The 23,032-nt window shown below is 35.8% G+C and overlaps 2 protein-coding genes and 1 pseudogene across 2 annotated transcripts; all 3 read right to left on the bottom strand.

Annotated features, from left to right (window-relative positions):
- Positions 1–11,269: 11,269 nt before the first annotated feature.
- On the bottom strand, positions 11,270–14,674 carry LOC106342590 (zinc finger CCCH domain-containing protein 46). Its single transcript, XM_013781563.1, has 9 exons — positions 14,543–14,674; positions 13,062–13,942; positions 12,827–12,991; positions 12,550–12,735; positions 12,385–12,452; positions 12,040–12,316; positions 11,775–11,951; positions 11,631–11,695; positions 11,270–11,542 (listed from the first exon to the last, which is right to left on the bottom strand). The coding sequence occupies exons 2-8, from the start codon at positions 13,721–13,723 to the stop codon at positions 11,635–11,637; spliced, it is 1,596 nt and encodes a 531-aa protein (XP_013637017.1). The 5' UTR covers positions 13,724–13,942; positions 14,543–14,674; the 3' UTR covers positions 11,270–11,542; positions 11,631–11,634.
- Positions 14,675–16,490: 1,816 nt separating this feature from the next.
- Positions 16,491–18,127, bottom strand: LOC106337035. The gene is made up of 4 exons (XM_013776048.1): positions 18,105–18,127; positions 17,653–17,812; positions 17,247–17,550; positions 16,491–16,816 (listed from the first exon to the last, which is right to left on the bottom strand). Exons 1-4 carry the CDS (start codon positions 18,110–18,112, stop codon positions 16,692–16,694), a joined length of 597 nt encoding a protein of 198 aa, XP_013631502.1. The 5' UTR covers positions 18,113–18,127; the 3' UTR covers positions 16,491–16,691.
- An 88-nt stretch (positions 18,128–18,215) lies between these two features.
- On the bottom strand, positions 18,216–20,286 carry LOC106337033 (annotated as a pseudogene).
- Between the last annotated feature and the right edge of the window lie 2,746 nt (positions 20,287–23,032).

Raw genomic sequence — 23,032 nt, 5'->3', positions numbered from 1 at the left:
AGATGCTGACTCGGAGACGGTGAATGACTCCCGAGCACCGCCTACGCATCCATGGCCTTTGAGAACCAAAGGACCAGTTCCTTGACCGCTAACAAAACAACCCCTGAGCCAACAGATTGTTACAACGATGAAGAGCAAGAGACTTAACTCCTCAAGAGAAGCCGTCGCCAAACTGTCGGAGTGAAACTTAACAGGACGCCGTGAGCAGGAGCTCTGAAAGAGCGGCGGTGCATCTAGAGACCTTCTCGTGGCCATAGACGACCCATCGAAGCTTAACCAGAGACACACACACAAGGAATCAAGCAGGACACTTTCACCACGATTACATCCGCCTTCAACCTCGCCTTCAGCTCCAACAAAAATTGAAGCACTCCTGATAACGGCGAATGGGTACTGGAATCCCTCCGACCCGAAGAAACCCTAAATAACCACAACCATCACCGAACAAGCACAAAACACAGATCCGCCGCAGATTACCACCGACGAACTGAGCCGTGACAAGACCTTTCGCTGCCGCTCCGCCACGTCGAAGACCGGAGAGATCCGAAAGGGGGAAATACGAATCGCTCCATAAACCCAAAACCGACTCTAAACCGCTCCACTTCACTGAACCCTCGCCACAAGTCCGGAAAAGAGCCACCTCCACCAAGTAGCAGCTCCTCGCGACTGAAGTTCCCACCGGCCTCCGCGAGCTCCATTCTAGAAACGCTAGCTTATCGGGCAAAGGAAGATGGAGACGGTCAAGAGCAAAGAGGAAAAAGAGGAAGAGTATGTAAAGACCCCTCCGGCCCTGGCACTCGCGTAGACGCGCCGGCCATACGCCGGAGGGTGAGACGCACGCGTTTGAAAAAGAAGAGGTCGAGAGAGATGAGCGATAGAGGAGAGAGAGAGGTGTCCTCGACAGTTGTAGTTTTTCTTCTTCTTCAATCAACATGATCATTTGCTTAATGTAAGTTCATGTATCCTAATTTTTAGGCTTTGATCACCGTCCAATTATCAAAACAAGAGTTATGCAACTTTTTCCATCACCATCATGCTTTCACCATGTCCAATTAATGTTTTTATTTTTTATGTTAATCAGATGCATCCATGATAATGGACCAACCTGTTGTTTTGAAAGTGAAGCATATAGCAAGCTTTGTTTATTCCAAAGTATATTCAGCAAAAAAGCATAATTCCCCAGTTTTAAATATAAAAATGCGATGAGAAAGCTTTGAAGGGATGCATGTAGCCAAAACATAAGTGTATTCATGTGTATATGCTTTTCTTTTTGAATTCGGAAGAGAGTAGGTAAAGTGTGATTATAACCTCTTCAGGAAGAAACATTATCATATTCTCGTCCCAAAGCCAAAACCCCTAATTAATTTATCATAAAAGGGTACTAGAGATGTTGATTTTGGAAAGAGAAAAAAAACATAAACCCTACCTTTTTGAAGTACATGAAAATATAAATGACCCAGCTTAAATTAAGTCAAGCGCAAAAAGACATCGCCAAAAACTATGGATCATTTGAACTACTTAAATGAGAAATTGACCTTCCTGGCATTATCCCTATCTTTGGTTTTTCAATAGATCTCCTTCGGTTCCTCAGTGGTCAAGCAATCTCCAGATGTTGTATCATTTGCTTTCTCGTTTCCACGACTAGGCTTGGCTTCCCAAGGCCTCGTCCGATATTTCAGATGATGAGTACTATTCTCTATTAGAGCACCATTAACCTATTTGGGGTGCTTAATTTTTTATTTTTTTGGGTGTTTTTTCTGATTTAAAAAAAAAAAATTAAAAACGAACCAATCGCGGACCGCCATGTATCAGTAGGGCCCGCGAAACAGTGCTAGCACCAGTGCTTAATTAAGCAGAATAAGCACAGGTGCTTAGTTTTTGTGTGGGTCTCACCCACTATTATATTAATTTTTTGCTAAGCACCCCCTCTAAACATCTCCATTAATCATGCTCTTAGGTTCCGGTCATTCCATGCACTAACATCATGGACTTTATCACTTCCTTCTCATACGAGTCTCCTGGATGGGTACAAAGTTACACCCACTCCAACTCTTGTATCGATGCCCCCGTTAGATTGTGGCCAAAACCGCTTTTTCTCATTGTAGAAAGTCTCCTCGTAGCCTCGTAGGCATGCAGAATCATCCCAAGTAGTTACTTTACGTGTGTACCAGCTCTTGAAGTCAGTAGCGTCAACGACATTTTTCATGGCACTGATCCAGTCACCTCACAGAATTTCTTCTCCTACACTGGAATCTCATCGTCTTTACCAGAACTTTAGCAAAAGAAAAAGAAGTTAGATAATTATCTCACCATTCGGTTTCGATAAGCTACACAGGTGTCTTTTTAAGAATAGTCCTAATTTTGGTAAGGGCCCGAATTTTAACGTTCGTCTATAAGTTGGTAAGGGCCCGAATTTTAAATGGGCCAAAAGTTGAAGACAGTTTTTAGGGCTCCTAGATATCTTGGTTGACCTAATCTATTCTATTAAAACAACAGTGTCACCCATTGATAAAAATAGAATCCAACAATTATTTCAACAATACATATTTTTTATATGATAACTGAAATACCCTTTTAATTTTCGAAAGTAACCACCACATATTTTTTTTTTTCGAAAGTAACCACCACTCCTAATATTTGGTCGACTAATATTTATTGTTGGTTACTTTACGGTACATAAACCGGTCAAACTATTAAGGAGTGCTGGTTACTTTCGAAAAAAAAGATTATGTGGTGGTTACTTTCGAAAATTAAAAGGGCATTTCAGTTATCATATAAAAAAAATATGTATTGTTGAAATAATTGTTGGACTCTACTTTTATCAATGGGTCACACTGTTGTTTTAATAGAATAGATTACACAAATATAATTAAAAACACAAATATAAAAAATAAATTTCTCAAAAAAAAATAAAACAAAAAATAAAATAAAACAAAAAATATACCCGTTAGAATCTAGTATTTCAATAAAATTGTAGAGTACGATTTTATGTCATGCCCAGGGCAAATGATTGAGGAAGAAAACATTGATTCTATCGTATGCAACTTGAATATGCACATTACTGATTTTGAATGTTAATTACAAAGTGTTTCAAAAAAAAAAAAAGAGAAGAATGTTAGTTACAACACAACAACAATACTAGTACAAATTTAGACATGTATACTACGTCGTCATTTGTTTTCAAAAATGTTGTTTGAAAAAGGATATCCTGCCTCTTCTGAGTTTTGTTTGGATTGAAATGAAAAATGTGAAAAAGTGGAGCATTTTTTTTTTTTTCCAAAATGATTTTATTGATAGATGGACCAAGCCCAGATCCGAAGCTCAAACATACAAAAGCCCATAAACCCTGGGCCAAAGAGACACAACCTTTCAGGTCTAAACCCCACAAACTAGAAGCCCTAACCCACGAGGCTTCGCCGCCGCGCGGACACACGCTGCGGCATCGACGTCGCCCTCGCTTCGCATCAACACCGGGAGCCAACCGTCGGTGTTCACCCGGATCCCCCGGAGCACACTGACTCCACACCATCACCACCGCCAAACGTCTTCGACAGAAGTGAGCCCAATTTCGGAGAGCATCACTCGACGAATCGAGATCTCATCCGTTACCAATCGTCACAATCACCGAGAGGAAGACTTTGCGGGAACCGTCACCGTTAACTTTGGTCCAGCTTCGATCGTCCTCCGACGTCGTCACCACCAAACCAAACCCACCAACCTCGACAACATTAAAAGGAAAGAAACCGACGAAACCCTAAAAAATTAAACAAGGGAACTAACCGACGGCGAGGCAATGCATGGAGCACCTTCACCTCCCGTAATCTAGACCGACGACGACGGAGCCAAGCGTAGCCTCCACCTCGTGGGGACCTGAACCGGCGTCGACGGAGCTGACTGAGCCTCCGCCTCCCAGAAACGAAACCAAAAGGCCGCAGAAAGCGCTTCACCGCGCCTGCCTCACCACGACCGCGCCTTTGCACCAGAGATCCGCCATGGATGATCTTCTTCCAGAGCTCAGGCAAGGCGGAGGAGGGAGGGGACGTCGACAAAGCGAAGATCGAGGACTTTTAACGGTGGCTTTAGAGGCTCCGGTGACGGCACGCACGCTCACGCGCCGGCCGATCACCGGACGCGAAGATGGATCTACTTTTCTTCAGAGAGAGAGAGAGAGGACCCACTCTCCGTTTTACACAACCCACTCTCCGTTTTACACAACCTTACCAAAAAGTGGAGCATTTACGCGGTGTAAACTCAAATGTGTGTGCCATATTTGCTTAGGTCCGGGACCTATTTAACCCGTTAGATTGAGACTGACCCAAACAGCACACGTAGACATCTGTAATACTCACAAAGGCGATGTTTTAGGGCACATGACTAAAAAGTCTTGCAACTCTTTTGAATATGTAAATACCAAATTTGGTTTATTTTGTTTTAAATACAAAATTCTTGTTCCCGACCTAGAACAAGGTAAGCTTTATTTACCAAAAGTTATTGCTTATAGCAAAGCATCTTCTATATACTAAATCACAAGTCACCTATCCAATCATATTTTAACACATAATTTCTATTTAGTATTTAAAAAAATTACAAAAAAAAAGAGAACAAAGATAAAAACAGAAAACGGCAAAGGTAAACACGTTCTTATATCTTAACAACCAAATTACGTATTAATTTTTTATATACTTAAAATATTTACTAAAATCCAAATGTTTGATTAGCTCATCTCACTCCCAACTGTTTTACTCTCACTCCTCCACTATCCTATATATACTAAATCACAAGTCACCTAGCCAATCATATTTTGACACATAATTTCTATTTAGTATTTAAAAAAATTACAAAAAAAGAGAACAAAGATAAAAACAGAAAACGTCAAAGGTAAACACGTTCTTATATCTTAACAACCAAATTACGTGTTAATTTGTTATATACTTAAAATAATTACTAAAATCCAAATGTTTGCTTAGCCCATCTCAGTCCCAACTGTTTTACTCCCACGCCTCCACTATCCCCAGTCACCAGCAATCTCTAGAAAAGAAGTTTCATTCCTCCATTTATATTTGTGCAGTGTTTTCTGTCTACCTATTGATTCATAAGCAAGAAAAAATCACATCTTCTATATACTCATTCCACAATACCGATGTTGGCATGCAACGTTTCCTCCAAGGAAAATTTGTATTTGGTAATTCATATCATATCCTCTTAAATTTTTTCTTGCTCAATCTCTCTGGATCTCACTCTTTTCTCTACTTCCACTACGATCTCTGTATATCAAGACTTTTTCGCTCACATCACATGCAAAGTTTCTCTTCGAAGAACCTAGGATTGTATCTCCTTTTTTCCAAATATAAAACTCTGAGAAATGAAAGGAAAAATGGAAGACATCAAGGTCGAGCCAGTTTTTGCTTGCATTAATTTCTTTAATAATATTTTAATGTTCTCTTTTTATCAAAACTATACATTGTTTTTTGGGGGTCAAAAACTATACACTGTTTTAATCATATTTTCGGGAGATAGATAAAACGAATACTGAAGTTGGAAGTTCTGCATGAAACAAAGCAGTTAGATTTTTTTTATGTTTGTGTTTTTCTATAGTTTACGTGTTAGTGATTGAATGCAGTACTAATTTTTGTGGAAAAATGGAAGATATCAAGGTTTTCTGTAAGTGTACACTTCTGCATCCAACAAAAACATAACCGGAGAGGGAAAAAGGACAAAAGTAAAACTCAGCTTTGACAAGAAGTAAGAAATTTGCTCCAGGGGTGGTATACTAGTTCTTAAAATAAACCAACATTACCAAAGTAACCATAAGATTATCACATCACATTACTCATTAGTATTCTTTTCTTTTTCTCGCGTAGGAATCTGAAAGTGAATGAAATTCTCTCTTTCCATTGCTATGTAGCTTTTAGATCTTTTCTGGCTCTGGTTTCCATACGTATAAAACGAACTTACGTTTTCATTATTTGAAATCAAGTCCCTTAATCAGCAGCTCATATATGTTTTATCTGCTTTGGGCTTTCTTTTGGGACCAAGCTTCTCGAACTCACTAGTTTACTAGTCAGTCAATTTTTTTTGAGTCTACCAGTCAGTCAATTACTACGACTTACTATCATATTTTTCTTCAAATAAAATGACTGGCTTCGAAATGAGCATCAACAATGCAAGTGATTATAATTTTGTCCCTCCTATCCCTTGGAACTTGCTCACCAAACTAGTTTACAGAAATATATAAACGTTCACAGACAACATCAAAATTCAAAACTTGGAACTTTCTCTTTTCCAATGTCTAAACAAATTTACTTAGTAAAATCATATTTGTAGGTCAAAGTAAAATTAATTAATTGTTCTATATCTATATAGTAAGTACAGTACCACGTTAGCAAGAAGAAAATTTTGTTGGTTCATCTATATTTTCAAAAATCATTGTCCACCACAGATTGAAGTTCATGTTTTGTAACGTTCAATGAAATTGTTACCACAACTATTGAATTAGTACTAAAAATAGCAAAACTTACGCGTTGTATCTGCGTTCACACATTGACCACTACCTATTGAAACAATACTAAATAAAGTTACGCTTGTTGAATCATTGGTGCATAAAGACAATCATCACTCAATTGCTCCCCATCAGTAAAATGACGTCGCCTTCCATGTTCGATTCGCTCTTAATATTGCTATTTTTACTCGAACAGATCTTTCCACTCTGCTTTTGTAGAAAATGCTATAAATTGAAAATAATAACACAACAATAAAATAAAACAGTAAAGAGAAAAGAGAAAATATGGGACCATTTTTAAGACAAGAAAAGGTAATTGCACGTTGTGTTGCATTCAACCCTCTGACACCATCATTTTAATTTTAGTTGCTTCCACTCTCTCAGACATTCACGCGCAGCCACTGGTTGCTATTCTCACGCGCCGATGATTTTTTCATTCTATCGATTTAAAAAATCCATCAATTATTGAGCTCTTCGTTTCATTTAATGGTTTGACTCAGTCTTCGGGTTGGATTGGGTAGGTTTCAGTTTTTATCAGCATAAATGAATAACAATAATCAGCATATGCCTCTTCCTTCGAAACAAATACTGGTTCAATGTCGTCCATTTATTTCATCACTCTCGCTCTCCCCACGTTAATTACCACCAAGTGTACTAAAAATTTTCAACAACTCGTAGACGTCCCAACAAATTACTGTAGTCATAAACAAGACAATTTAAAAAATGATTTTTAATAAGTTAGTTTAACAGCGTCTAGGGATTTAGGCCAATGACTTATTTTTCCGCTATAGACAGCAAACGCAGCTTTTCCAAATGTTAGAGGTTACTATTGTTTTGCAACGGTCATAAAAATGCTATAATCATTTCAAAACGCTCAAACATTTTAAAATAAAAAGTTGGCTTCCGATTGTTTGCGTATTACAAAGGGACGGTTGCGGACGGGTTGCGGGCGGATAAGTAAATATAAAAATATTTTCTAAAAGACATTTTAAAATTAAAAATTGAAATATTATATTTTAATTTTAAATTCACTAACAAAATCATCATTTATATTATAAAAACTTTAAACCAAGAATATTCATTATAATTTTTAAACATTAATATATATATACATATATAAAGAAATATACGTACATAAACGAGACAAACTATTCTTTTAAAAGTTCTAATATAAATCTCCAAAATAAAATTTATTAAAATTATAACTTTCATTTAAACTAACTAAATAAATGTAATATTGTTATTAATTATATTATATTAAGAATTATTACATTTTATCATAATAGTATTTTTTTTATATTTTGATAATGTGATAATGTGTTAATATTGTTCATTTATTATTAAACCGTTGCATCATCTTATAATCAACCAATCATAAATATTCCTGAAATGCACCTATTATTAACCTCTGCACCAGTCGTACAAATCGCTTAATCACGCTAGAAATCGCAACCACTCACATCCACAAACTACTCCAATTGTTGTGTTTCAACTATAGACTCTTAGTGTTAGAGAGAGAATCTTTCATTGGAAAGATTAAAAAAACTGTATAATATCTAAATGATTTGGACCATTTCACTTACCGCTAATTAATTTTAAATTAGTAATTCATTTAAGGTATTAGAATCGATCCACATTTTGTCCCATTAATATGATCCATAAAAGAGTCCAATCATACCATTAGTTGATGGTTCAAAAATGCGCAATTCATAGTAATAACTAGAAAATATCATTTCAGATGAAATATGATAGATTTGTTGAGATTAATGGTCAAAAAGGATTATTTCAAAAGCGTGTTGGACAGTTTCATCGGAAAAACTAAAAATAAACAAAGAATATAAAAAAAAATGGACTAATTCACTTAGCCCTAAGTAGTTTTAAGTCAGAGACCAGAAAGTTAATACTTAAAGAATAATATTATAAAGCATCTAATTACCGCTTAACTTTTTTTTGAACATTGATTACCATTAGCTAGTTTAAGCATCTCCAAAAGCAACTTCATTTTTGAAATTGGCAAAGTTTGAAATTTGAAGTTTGAGGGTGTTCATCTCCAAAAGAATAACTTCAAATTAAAATTAAAAGTTTATATTTTACAATATAGTCTTTCTTAATGATAAAATTAACAAAAATAAAAAAAAATTATCTAACAATAAGATATATAATTAAAACATTATACACACTATTAATTAGTAAGATAATACATTTTAATAGCATATTACATGCATTTCGAAATAATAACTGAGTCTTTTTATTTTTGTTTGTAGTTTACAAACTAAAAGTTGTTGAAATCTTGTACTTTCATTAGTTGATGTAATAATTTTGTTTTCATATAATTTTATCTTTTTGTATTTTTGCTTTATAATTTGTATTAAATATGTATTGTAATATTGTTTTGCATAGTATTTGGCTTTACTGTTATTAATATATTTGTATTTTTCATAAAAATTAAAAATTATAAAGACTGAAATGAGAACTACAAAAGTTAACATGATAATTTGAAAGATATATAATTGAAAGGACTTAAAAGTATGGAACTTCATTACATATTTTGCATATGGAACTACTGTTTAATACTTCAAGATCTAAAGTTGCTTTTGGAATATGAAAAGTATCATATATTTGAAGTTTTGAAGTTGGTCTTGCTCGGTTCAACTATGTCTGACTAGGTGCCATAACATCTTATATATTAAAACAGAAGTCACAATTTTGATTCATGTGTGATTTTAAAAAAAATGGACCTAATGGACATATTCCTAGAAAATCATGTTACATTTAATCTCTAATCTTATCATTTAAATTTTGGGCATACGAAAAATTTATATTGGGTTATCAGTAATTGGATTTAAACAATAGATGATCCATTGGATTTATGGATAGTATAAATTAAATAGATATAATTTAATGTTGTAATACTATACCTCCATATGTTAATTATTTAAATATTTGTCGATGTTAACTTTTAAAATTATAAAGATTCTTATGATTAATATTTACTACATTAAAGTAATGAAAAAAAATTTAAAACTATATAGTTTATTTTAAAAATTAAACAAAAACTAAATGTTTAATTATTTACTCGATAATATAAATCTATGAAGCGAACAATTTAATTTTTTTTTAACTTTCTAAATTTGTGAAATGTTACAATATCTTTGAATATGATAATAAAACAATATTTTACTAATCTTTATATATATAGTTACGATTTTAATAATAAAATAATAATCCAAATATATATATATATATATAGAAAAAGATACAAATACATGTGAAAGTTTCAAAAATCTATTTAATGAAAAAAATATACCGTAAACTTATTATGTTATAAAAATTGATATACACATATATATTATAATATATACCAATTTAGAATTAAAAAAAATATATATAGCAATAATTGAAAACAAAAATTCGCGCGGTTGCGCCGATCATAATAAAAACACGTATCCGTATGCGCTTGTTAATTAAATACGAAAGGACATGTAATTGACATTTCGTATATGGTCTCATTTATACATATGTAAATATTAAAAACCAATATAAAGAGTATATTTGTGGAGATGTCTCCAAAGAACACAACTTCTGGCATATTTATCCCCACACCACATGGCCTGTGTGTTGGCTCGTGGGATCCCATTATTTTCTTCCTCCTGTTTTTCCTATTTCGAAGTTGCTTTTATTCTCTTTGTTTTTATACAAACAAATGGAGAAGAGTTTGTGACTTTTTGCAATGAAATAACTAGGAACTCAAGTATATAAAGAGTGTCACATGGCCAAGGGCCTTTGCATGCTTGGCCAGTCATTTCTTTAAAATGCAATGGAGTTGTGAATTTTTGTAGTAAGACTTTAAAAGTGTTTCATTTTTAATTGACCTATTGAACTTCCATTTTTCGTTGAATCATATGATTTTAGTTCTGACTTAATTAAACATCAGAAAACTCTTAAAAGATACCATACAATTGTTACATGCTTTCTGTACTCTTTTTTAGTTAAATGCATTCTTCTTTGCTCCTGATATAAGAATAGCCGATATCCATGGCAAGACGTTCTATACACACATCACATCCCATCACACATGTGTGCATTATTAACCCTAAGAGCAATATATATGGCCTTCACATTCGTTTGATGATCATAGGTGGGTATGATGGATTGAAGCAAACCGTTACTAATTTCACATAATAGAAGCGACGTAGTTGTAAGTAAACCGCAAGTCACATACTATATTTCTAATACTGTGATTAATTTTTTGGCACCCACTCCCTCTCGCATGCCCCCACCACACGCCACTGTCCGTGTCTTTGCTAAAATCATTAATGCTACACATAATATCACACATTTCATTGAATTTGAGTATCTATCATAACTTTAGTGAACATCATTATCGGCAAAGATACAGTATCTCATACATATAATAATGATATATTTATTATAAATTAATGTATAACTATTTTTACACGATTAGAAAACCTGAACTAGTGACATATTACATGCAGCATGACATTAACATTCTTCCTTTCTCTTAAATCACGGTAATAGCAAGGGATGTATCAACTACTCCTTTTACGCTTTCCACCTCACAAAGTCACACTTAATAACGAGGACACATAACCTACCTTCACAAAAATAAAAATTTTAAGATTTATAGTTGAAGAAAATATAACCAAAAGATATCATATAACCAAAAGAGGATATCTCTGGATTTTTCAAGTTGGAGAGTGGTTAGAGTGAGAAGGTAGCAACTGGTAAGGACAAGACCATTACTCACACTTGTCAAACGCAAACTGCAATCTCTTTCTTTTGTAAATCTTTAGAGAGATTACACTTCTTGTCCTATATATTTATATCATATCATATTACATCATTTTCTGTGGTCCATCACATTACACATTCATACTAGAGAAATGGCAAAGTAATCATCCTTCTTTTTCTTCTCTATCTCTTACATCAAATTTCCTGCTTTATATTTTACACCTCTGCATCTTTGGTTATTAAAGGTCTCTATATTATCAGTTTTTCTTTCTTTCTTTCTTACTTCTCTTCCTGCAACAACAACAGAGACAAACAAAATGATTATCCTAGCAAGATTCTTGCTCTATGTGTTCACCATCCACTAATATACTCTTTCTACCTGTTTATATCCCGACACGACAGGCCGGTCCACCCCTACCGGGCAACATCCCAATAGGCAGTAACCTATTTAGATTCATGAAAGCAATGTTAGATATACCATTTACTTGATAGAGGACACATAACCGTGGTTAAATCTCCAAACCTAGGCATTTGGCAGTTGAAAGAGTTGGAGTCAGAGAGTGTAGATGGAGTAGAATTATCATCATTGTCTGAAGAAGGCGACCACAAATCCGATCCGCTGTTGTCTGTAGATTCACCAAACATAACCAAATGATGTGTGGACGAGGCAAATGGACTATCCGGCAAGCTATCCTCCAACCTTTACCAATACAAAAAAAAACTTATTATTCAACCTCACAGCTTCAAAATACATACATAAACAATACATTGTTCGTTAGCAAACCTACCTCTCTGGTAGATTCATTGTGTCATCATCAGATCCTTCTTTGGAACTTCCTTTCCCTATCTCTCTTCCTGCTTTAACTGGCAATGAGCATGGAGACAAAAGTGCTTGGCTAAAAGGATTTGGGGAATGAATCTGTGTAGGGGAATTGAGTTGGAAATGCTTCTTGACGTCATGAAGCTGCATGTTCATAAGCCTTCTGCTCTGAAGCTCAAGAATCTCTTCTTCAAACTTACTCTCCCACAAAACATCTTGGGCGTTGTTATAAAACCCTCTCCCTCCTGCGCCACAAGCAAAAGGTTCACCAACTAAGCTCCAAAAGACAGAGCTTAAATGATAATTTGTTTACCTATAGCATCCCTGGGGCTAGAAGAAAGGCCTGTTGGGGACAATTCTAGCTCTGTTGGTTGGTTTGTTCTACAAGAAAGGAAAAAAGTGAAGTAAACACATATATTTAAGGAACAACCAGGCTCATGTATGAAAGTTACTTCTACTACAACAACTAGTTAAGTACCTGTATTTGTCAGGGACTTTGCCTTTCTCCTTGTAAGGCTTGACAAGAACCCTTGAGTCACACACAAAGTGAGGGTTCCCTTTGGCGAGAATGCTCTTGACAGTCTCAGGGTACACAAATGTCACAAACCCAAACATTCTCTTTTGCTGATATGGTATCCTCACATCTTGAACTGGTCCAAAAGTACTATTACCCACCATAACAACAGCTTAAGTCACACAAGAACATATATTAAGACTAAAGAGAAGGTCTGTCTAATTGTGTTTTCAAGCACTACCTGAAATAGTTGGACACATCTTCCTCCCTGAACCTACTGTCGGCAGGAAATGTCAGATAGATCTGTCTTGAAGCTGGACATGCCATAGCAGAGAGATCAATCCTCTCAGGCCTCCATCTCCCAAGCTTCTGAAAATCATCTCCCATCATCAAAGCAGCAGCAGCTCTGCACATAAATTTACACAAGATTTATAATAAAAAAACGCAAAGAAAAAGAGTTGAATAAAGGCTCGAACCTTTGTGCATCGCTACTCTGCAAGTTTACTCCTTTTGGAGAGAAAGAGCGAGTCATGAAGTGATGAGCAAGTCTTGGAGGTACCGAGTTAGACCTAAGAAGCTCGATTCTGCTTGGAGAGGCAACTAACTCGGCTCCTCCATCACTGTGAACGAATCTGCAGCTACTTCCGTTCTTGCAGAAGCCTCTAGCGTAATAAGAACAGGGTACACCACCAAACCCTAAGTCAGAATCACCATACCCTAAACCGTCCAAAACGCAGCTACCACTTCTTGCATGCATAGACCCCAAAAAGTCACTTCTTGGGTTAACATCATCCATGAACTCGAACTCGTTGGTCAAGTTCTTAGAAGATCTTCCTCCATTAGCGTAGAAGGGCAAAGAAGCTGGGTTGAGAGAAGAGCCACGGTTGTTGTTGTTGTTTCTAGGGCTAATCAACTCCTCTTGACTCCAAGAAGGTCTTGAACAGCTCATGAGACCTAACTCTTTCTTGGCTTTCGCTATTACAGAGTGGACAAGAGTCTCTGGACCAAAGGCTAGCCTTATCATCTCTTTCTCACCGTGGTCTTGGAGAAGGAGGAGACCCATGATCTTTGATGCGTTTTCTGGGTCTAAAGCTTGGATACGAGACAGCACAATCCTAGTTGCTTCGTACCCATCCATGGCTTTTTTTATCTCTCTCTTGAATAAGAGTAGAGAGAAGAAGAAGAAGGAAGAGTGATACTTTTGTAGAGAGAGTGTTTGTCTTGTGTATAGTGAGGTTGTTGTCGTTAAGAGGTCTCTCTGGTTTCTTGTGTTGGATTTTAGTTCCAATGGTCTTTTTTTTACAAGTTAACCTATCTATATAATACTACCTTCACCATGATTTTTCACCTTTGTTTCCTGCGAGACAAAACCAGTAAAGAACAAAAAAAAATGAATCTTTAAAATGTAGAAACTGTAGAAAAGGTTATTTATTTTCTTCTCGCGTGCTTATATAAGTTACAGCTAGAAGAATAGAAGAAACAAGAAAAAAATCAACACTTTAAGAAAAAGAGTTGGAGAAAATAAGGGAAAGATAAAAACTTTTTTAGGTTAAAAGAATAAAAGAAAGTTTTTTTTTGCATGCTGGAAATCTTACATAGAAACAAATAAGATTCTTTTATGTTGTTTTTTTCAAAGTAAGCGTTACTAGATTGACTGAGGAAGAAAAAGTAAATTTAACTACTTGAAAAGGGCGGTCAAAAAATTACCAAAAAAAGTAAAAAAAAAATTACTAGAAAAAGTCAAAATGATCAACACATGTGGAGGACAATTATTACTAGAAGAGTGTAACTTGTGCAGATGACTGACGGTTTAATCTTTGGGAATAGTTGAAGAGAGATGTGTCATCATGTAGAGATTTCATCATCGAAATTGAAAGTTTAATCTCTCTAGAGAGTTGTGTTAAAAAAAAATATATATAAATCTCTCTAGAGAGTGAGAGGGAGAAGGTGTACGTACTTTAACTGTGTATGCATGGTGAGAATAGATCTGAGTTATGCGTAAGGTTTTTCTGAATTTGAGATCAGGAGAAAACTCTCTGGCTGGTCTTTCACTAGAGAGAGAGAGAGAGAGAGCGTAAACTGTTTTAAAAGTCCAAAAACAAAAGATGGTTGCATTGCACGTTCTCTGACAGAACCAATTTTTTCATTCACGCGCCATACGTTGGGACGTACTATTCACGCGCCATATGTTGGGACGTAATATTCACGCGCCGGTGATTGATATGCAGACCAGCTGTAACGCTACAGCTGGGGTCTCCACTCTCTCCTACAGTCCCTTTCTATTCATCATTATCTTACGTAGGGACACATTTAAGATAGCTTAATCTCTTTTGTTAATTAAAGGAAATAAAGCCCCTCAAGATCTCTTTCTAAATTGTTTTATTCTACTTGTAATTAAATTTGCATTTAAGATAGAATGAGTAATCAGGAAACATAAAACATGCTATACAAATTGTCATCTTACCCAGCTTAATCTCTGCTACTGTTTCTTTGTTTAATTGATTTATTTGTGACGCTTTAGTTTTTTAATTAGTACTGTTGCAATTTGCAATACTGCTTATTATTTTCCCATTCAATCATCAATTGCATGATTCATCATATCAGATTGAATAAAAATGAAAATGAAAATGAAAAACATAATCATGATCAATCTTGCGTCTATACACTTGAGCATCTCCAAAACTTAGCTATTTTCACCTCTATATGTTATAATAGAGGTAAAAGTGATTTATCTCATCTCTATTTTCACCTCTAAAATAGAGATTGCTATTTATTCTTCTATTTATAACATTCCTCTATTATAGAGTCATACTTTTTTTCAAAATTATCCTTTAACTTTCAAATTTTTATATTTGTAACCAAAATAATTATATTTATAGAGAAATACAGCTTTTGTAAGAGTATAATAACATTTTTATTTACATAATAGTCTTTTAACAAAACTTTAGTTTAAAAAAATTCATAAGTTTATGAAACTATTTTAAAAGTTAAAAATAAATAGGGTTAGTTATCAACTTTTATAAACAAAATGTATATTTTATAAAATTAAAATAGAATCTTTTGAAAATATTCTTTTATAGAGGCAAAAATAGAGAAATACATTAGAGAGAAATTTATCTCTATTTTAGAGATGCCTATTTTAGAGATAAAAATAGAGAAATATACTAGAGAAGGGGTAGATGGTGTTACGTATTTGACCAATTCCAAAGGTCTCTCACTGAAGCAATGGAAACTAACATATTTGATATTGTTATATAATAAGGACTGTTATAATATCTTAGCATTTACTTTCACACTCAACCTTTTTAAAATGAAATATTCAAACTATTATTTTGTTGTATACATGAGAGGGTAGGATTAAAGATGAAAAGACATCATTGTTCTAAACTAATGTAGGGTCAAAAGAGTTAGTATTTTTCAAAGTTTTAAATTTCGAAAGGACCTTTTGTAAAAGAAGAATGACCCACAACGGAAAATCAATAATTATAATAGTTATTCTTGGGTGTCAAAAGCAGTGGTCTAGTAGTCAGTCACAAGAGCCGAGGCACCTAACACCTCATTCTATGATTATGTTATGTCCTTCAATATTATTTATTATTATAAGCTATGCTAAATAATTACCTCCAAAAATCTAACATTGCGGCACTTATCATTGTCCCATCCACAAATATTTGATTCCCATGTTAAATTTTACATGGGAGAATGATTATTATGTTAAAATGGTTTGAAGCAAATTGAATAAAAATACAATGATTGGGGTAGTCCACACCAACGGATTATCATAGACTCACATGTATGATGCATACCTTATCCTTGTGTGTTTGGGTTTTCACCGTGCCCACACACAGAAAATCTAAATATGGACCCCAAAAGATCTTTCAAGCCCACGATCATCATCAAACATATACCTACAATCCTCCTCATCCTTATCATTCCATATCAAATTACATCTAATCAAATATGTTTTGGTACCAACAAAATAGACATGTGGAATATGCTGCAATCTGTGTAGCTGTTAACTGTTTTGGATTATAACCTCTATGCCCTAATAAAACCCGTAAATGTATGTATATATACATACACTATACCACAACCTGTGAAAAGCCTTAACGTGAGAATGGTGGTGAATGGGGAACAAAAGAATGAACAGGTTCATGAAGTGTTTTGCCCTCCTCGCACTCTACTCTTGCCACTTCGCAAATCATATTCCTTGTTGCTACGTTGCATCCATCTGTGTTATTACACAAGAATGAGATTGTGTTATGATCCATCTGGCCTAGGTCAAATAGAACTTAATCTCAAAAGACAATTTAAGAAAAAAGAATGGCCATGCTCGTCTTTTTTTTTTTTTTTGTTACTTATACCATTCACAACATTCATCAAATTTCAACATTTTTCTTGTTTGTTTCTGAAAGATGAGTTCTGTATATATGATGATGCATATATAAAAAATAATGAAAAATCACCAACCTCAAAAACTAGTTTTTCAACCTTTCAAGATTATTCAACATTTTTTTCCGGCCCTATTCCATTATGCAGCTATCACCAATGTCACATATATATATATATATGTATGTATGCTATTTACTATTTCTTCCACTTTCCACATATATTCATCTTCTTATATGTTATCTAGTAAGCCAAACAGAAAGATACATCACCTTCTTTGAACACAAAACCAGAACCGTTGCATTGCTTCTGAAACGAGAAACCACCGAGTTCATCATTCATTGTTCCCTGCATCTCTACCAGAAGAGTCCGGAGTCTGACGATTTCAGCTTCCACAATTGCTTGACTCTGAAGCTTTCGAAGCAAGAACTCATTCATAGATTGCAGTCTCTGGACTTCGTCTTCAAGGTATGCCGTGCGAGCCTTCTTCTTCTCCCTGTACTTCCTCACTGCCTCTCTGTTCCCACATGACCGCCTCTTGTTGCTGCTGTCAGAATGGCCATTCTCTTGCGAATCCTGTTACAAAATGAATAGTCCTATAATCTATTAAACAAACTTTTCAAGTTTCATCAGACCATATATACTTGTATAAAATAAAATAGAAAGTAAGTTATATACAGGGATGATGAGATGAGTGTGAGTGTGGAAGCATGTGTGTGAGTGAGAAGCATCCTCTGGTCCTGGAGGATTGCAACTATGAGTGTGACTACATCCTCCTGATGCTCGAGCCCAAGCCTCTACTTCTTCCCCATCCATATTTATCTTAGATTCTAAACTCCTGATCTTCAAAGAAAACACTAGTTCTTTTCAAGATTATGATATGGAGTTATGGAAATATTAAGAATTTTATTTTATTTAAGCGGTGATGGTGCTGAAAGAATATGATCTAGATCAACATAGTGGATGGATACAACAGTAGTCAACTCTTTAAGATTTTTTTAACATGGCCTAAGGAAGAAACGCTTACAGAGAATCAAAGCTAGAAACTTGTTGGTCTCCTCTGAGTTCCTTGCAACAACAAAAGATAAATATGATTTTTGATTTTGAGAACAAAGCCGATGATGGTTTACCTAGACATGGTCTTGATGACCTGAAATTATGATGGAATAAACCTTACTGGAAGAGGCATAAACCATTTACCATATCTTATCGCAATTAAATATTCTAACGAAAAAGATAGAATTGGTTCTTTAATGTTAATTGTCAACTTGTTAGCGTATAGAACAGATAACAAAGACTTTCTCTTGGTTTCAATCTATGGAATGGCATGAAAATTGACACGTTTTGTAAGATTTCGTGTCAGTTTTGTCTATGATCATCATCTCCTTCTTCCTTCACCATACTTAATTTCAGAAGCAACAAAAAAAAAAAAAACATAAATGAAGCTTGAGGGTTTCCCGACTTAGTGAAATACTGTAATGATATACGTTGGATGTAAAGAATACCTACGACATAGACATTATAGATCCTGTAACGTCAATTAATCTACCAGTGAGAAGAACCATCAATGAGACTCCAAAGTATATCATTTCATATCTGTATATTCTGTCAAAAGCAATGCTGCAACTTGCAAAGAAAACATATGAAACTTCATTGAAGCTTATAAACACTAAGGACAGCGTTACAACTAAAATTGTGTAACAGATTATTTAATCTTCTTGTTCATTTTCAGGTTTCCCTGAGATAATTTACTTTATTCAGGTATGAAATTGAAACTTGGCTTCATAGTCCAAGAACAGAGAGAAACTCTAAAATGATGTCTGAATCCGCTTGAGTTCTTTAGCTACTTCGCTCATCTTTGGCCTATATTCATCTATCTTCTCACAGCATCTCAGAGCAAGTGCAACACATGCTTCCACTTGAAACCCTTGACCACTTGTCATGTCTTTCTCCATCGTTGTATCAATCACTTCATCAAGCTTGTCTTTCTGATACAGGTCCTTAACGTAGCCAATAACGCCTTCTCGCTTGCCATTAGAACAATCGGTGAAGAACACCGGTCTGCCACTGAGAAGAACCAGCAAAAAGACTCCAAAGCTGTACACGTCAGTATATTCTGTTATCGAACCTTTGAGACGGTACAATGGATCGATGTACCCGGATGTCCCCACCACTGGAACAGTTGCGCTTTTTGTTTTGCCCTCAGGCAGCGTAATGGAGAGTGAGAAGCCGGTCAACTTAGCAGACCAGTTCTTGTCCAAGAAAACATGCGTTGGCTTAACATCTCTATGGATTGTGATCTTAGGGAACGCCTTGTGAAGATGAGCCAACGCGTTTGCAATCTCCTTACCAATCTTTAACCGAACACTCTCAGAAAAGATTCCTCCGGCCAGTTAACCATAACACCACCTCGCTGATTCAAAACCCCATGTTCTGCGTTATCAAACACAAGAACAGGGTAACAAGACTCCAAACAGCATCCTAGTAGCTTGAGAAAGTTGCTGTGGGTGCTCATCCGAGCAGACAAGACAAAGTCATTGTAAACCTCTCCCACTTTGTGTTCTGTACCTTTGTCCACAAGGTACCTTTTGATCATGTAAGTTCTGTTTTCGATGATGCCTCTGTACCACCACGTGTGAAGCCCCTCGAAGGCGATGAAACAGCTGGAGTCGAAGTTATTGGTGGCTTTAAGGATCTGGTCAGAAGAAAAGGTGCGTAAAGGAACGGATTTACCGTTACAATCAGCGGTAAGTTTTTCTAACAAAATGCTTCCGTTCTCTAAGAACCACCTTTCTTCCTGCAAGTCTTTGTCCTTCTTCTTCTTCTTCTTCTTCTTCTTCTTCTCCACCGACCATCCAGATCTCATTTTCTGCTCCAACTTATTCACCACCGATTCCATTTAAACAAATAACCAGTTTCCTTGTAGTTCTTCTCCAAATCAGGAACCAGTTATCCTCAAAATTAAGAATTGAGTTAAGTTGCTTCTGAAATAAAAGCAAAAAGAAAAACAATATTATCTTTCTAAGAGGACGCAAAAGCTTAACCGTCAGAGACCCAGAGATTCCCGTCTGGTCTTCTAAATCTGGTTCGGGTCTGAACGTGAATGATACTTGCAAAAACACAAGTCGTCTTTTTCTGGAACATTATGTCGGTTCATGTTACATGGTTCAATTGGGTTCTTAACTGTTGGTATTAAAACCACAAATACTATTGACTGGGCCGGGATGGAAAATTCAACTTTTCTGTTGTAAATTTCAAGCCACTAGCAACGCTTGACCTAAAATTTTACAAAATTGATACAATGAATAGAGAAAACATTTATGTGTCAATTCTTCTCAATGAATTATTGCAAGTATAAGATTTGTATTTCTGATATATAATTATATAATTGTTAAAGTTGATTTGTTTTTTTTTGAAATATTCGTTATGATAGTATTTTTAGTTTATTTTTTCACAAAAATAAGAGATTTTTTTTTGTGAAAAATGACAAAAAAATTTTTTATTAAAGAATAAAAATACATTTATATCTTAGAGTTTTGTGAAACTAGAAAATAGAATATGTAGTTCTTATTATTCATAAACATAAGGAGTCATTTATATATAGGGAATTACACCGTCATAGAATAATGGAAAGACTAAAGAAATGAAATACAAATATGGAAAGAGTACAAATGATAAACCAATAAAGAAAAAGAAAAAGGTGGCCGACTCTCTCTCCTCTAGACTCGCAGCCGACTCTCTCTCTCTCTAGCATTGGGCCGGTTATGAAGCAAACCGGTTACGAACATATACAGAGTTTGTAATACGCTTTAGATGTTGTCTCATAAAAACCTTACCAGGAAAACCCAGTGGGACAAAACCATGGCGAAGGAAAAAGAGTACAACACGTATTACTCCCCATGTTCTGAACATCACCGAAGGTCTTTCAGTCTACGCATCCCAATCTGATGAGTGAGCTTCCTGAACGTGCAGGTAAGAAGTGACTTGGTAAATAGATCAGCTGAGTTGTCACTGGAACGCACTTGGACCACTTGGACCTCGCCGGCTTTCTGTAGCTCGTGCGTGAAGAAGAACTTCGGTAAGATGTGCTTCGTCCGGTCTCCTTTGATGTAGCCATCCTTGAGCTGAGCAATGCATGCTGCATTGTCCTCATACATCACGGTTGGTGCGTCCTTGCCTTCGGACATCCCACAATCAACTCGAACATGTTGGGTCATGGACCTTAACCAAACACACTCGCGGCTGGCCTCATGTATTGCCAAGATCTCCGAATGGTTTGAAGATGTGGCCGCGATCATCTGTTTCATGGAACGCCATGATATGGCCGTTCCACCATGTGTAAACACATAGCCTGTCTGTGATCGAGCATTGTGTGGATCCGAAAGATAAACCTGCATCAGCAAAACCAACTAAACCTTCTTTGTTTTGGTTAGTATAAAATAGACCCAAGTCTTTCGTTCCTTGCAGGTAACGAAGAATATGTTTAATCCCATTCCAGTGTCTTTGGGTCAGACATGAGCTAAACCTAGACAATAGGTTCATGGCAAAACATATGTCTGGTCGTGTATCTAGCCAGATACATCAAATCTCCTATGACACTACGATATGGCACTTCGGGACCTAGGACATCTTCGTCGTCCATCTTAGGACGGAACGGATCAGTGTCCAGACCGAGGGACCTCACGACCATGGGGCTCGACAACGGGTGAGACTCGGCCATATTAAATCTCTTGAGTACCTTTTCTGTATATGCCATTTAATGCACAAGGATTCCATCTCTTATGTACTCAAGCTGTAATCCCAAACAGAATTTCGTTTTTTCCTAGATCTTTCATCTCGAATTTTTTTCTTAAGATATTCAACTGTTTGAGAAATCTCTCCAGAGGTTCTTAGGATATTCAATCATCAACATACACTGCTATGATTACAAAGCCCTGACCTAATTTCTTTATAAAGATACAAGGGCTGATCGGATCATTCTTATATCCCTCTTTCACTAAGTACTCACTTAGTCTATTGTACCACATTCGGCCTGATTGTTTCAATCCATAAAGTGATTTATTCAACTTTATACAGTGTTGTTCTCGAGTACTCGATTTGTTTTTCAACTCTATACCCTCTGGTACTTTCATATAAATCTCATTATCTAATGGCCCATATAAGTATGCAGTTACAACATCCATTAATCGCAAGTCTAATTTTTCTCTTATAGCCAGACTTACCAGGAATCTAAAAGTAGTAGCATCCACCACATGGGAGTATGTCTCCTCATAATTTATTTCTGGTCTTTGTGAGTATCTAACGACATTACCATGTTTCGTTTATCTTTCTCACAAAGACCCACTTATGGCCGACTGGTTTAACATCATAAGGTGTCCAGACTATTGGTCCAAAGACATCTCTCTTCTTTAAAGAGTTTAACTCCACGTTTATAGCTTCTTTCCATTTGATCCAATCTGATCGTTGAGTGCACTCATAAATAGACATGGGTCCATGATTCTCATTATCATCCATGATTTCAAGTGCTACATTGCATGCAAATATATCATCAATGTCGACATTCTTTCTGTTCCATTATATCCCAGACGAGACATAGTTTATTGAGATCTCATTATTATCAGGACCTTCAGTACCTTGAATCTTGGCGTCCCAAGAATCAGTATTAGATACATCAGGGCCGGCCGCATCTAAGCATTCATGATCGGCCGCGATCGCTATTAGGGTTTTGGGATCGGCCGCGGCTAAGTCCCGGGATTTAGGAACGGCCGCGGTCGTGTCTAGGGTTTTAACAACCTCAGTTTCAATCTCTGCACCTTTCTTAGTTTTCCGAGAGTTCTTATCTTTGGAACCTATTGGTCTACCAAATTTCAAACGTTGTCTAGACTCTGTAGCAACTTGATTGTGTCCCTCTTGAACATCAATTCTGATTGGTGCATTAACAGCTGGTATATATGACTTAGTCACTCTTTTCGGGTCAGCAAAGAAATCTGGCAATTGATTAGCTAGCTTTTGTAAATGTATAATCGTTTGGACTTCTAAATCACACTCTTGAGTCCGA

This window comes from Brassica oleracea, chromosome C4 (genome assembly GCF_000695525.1).
Source record: "Brassica oleracea var. oleracea cultivar TO1000 chromosome C4, BOL, whole genome shotgun sequence".
NCBI lineage: Eukaryota > Viridiplantae > Streptophyta > Magnoliopsida > Brassicales > Brassicaceae > Brassica > Brassica oleracea.
Note: the sequence above shows the minus strand (reverse complement) of the source record. Positions and strands in the feature narration are given on the sequence as shown.

Coding starts and splice junctions, on each gene's coding strand:
- LOC106342590 (XM_013781563.1), bottom strand. CDS start 13,723: ATGGATGGGTACGAAGCAACTAGGATTGTGCTGTCTCGTATCCAAGCT. Junction 11,952..12,039: donor ACAATGAATCTACCAGAGAG/GTAGGTTTGCTA, acceptor GTATTGGTAAAG/GTTGGAGGATAGCTTGCCGG. Junction 11,696..11,774: donor TTCAACTGCCAAATGCCTAG/GTTTGGAGATTT, acceptor GAATCTAAATAG/GTTACTGCCTATTGGGATGT.
- LOC106337035 (XM_013776048.1), bottom strand. Junction 17,551..17,652: donor ACACTCATCTCATCATCCCT/GTATATAACTTA, acceptor ATTTTGTAACAG/GATTCGCAAGAGAATGGCCA. Junction 16,817..17,246: donor TGGTTTTGTGTTCAAAGAAG/GTGATGTATCTT, acceptor GTAATAACACAG/ATGGATGCAACGTAGCAACA.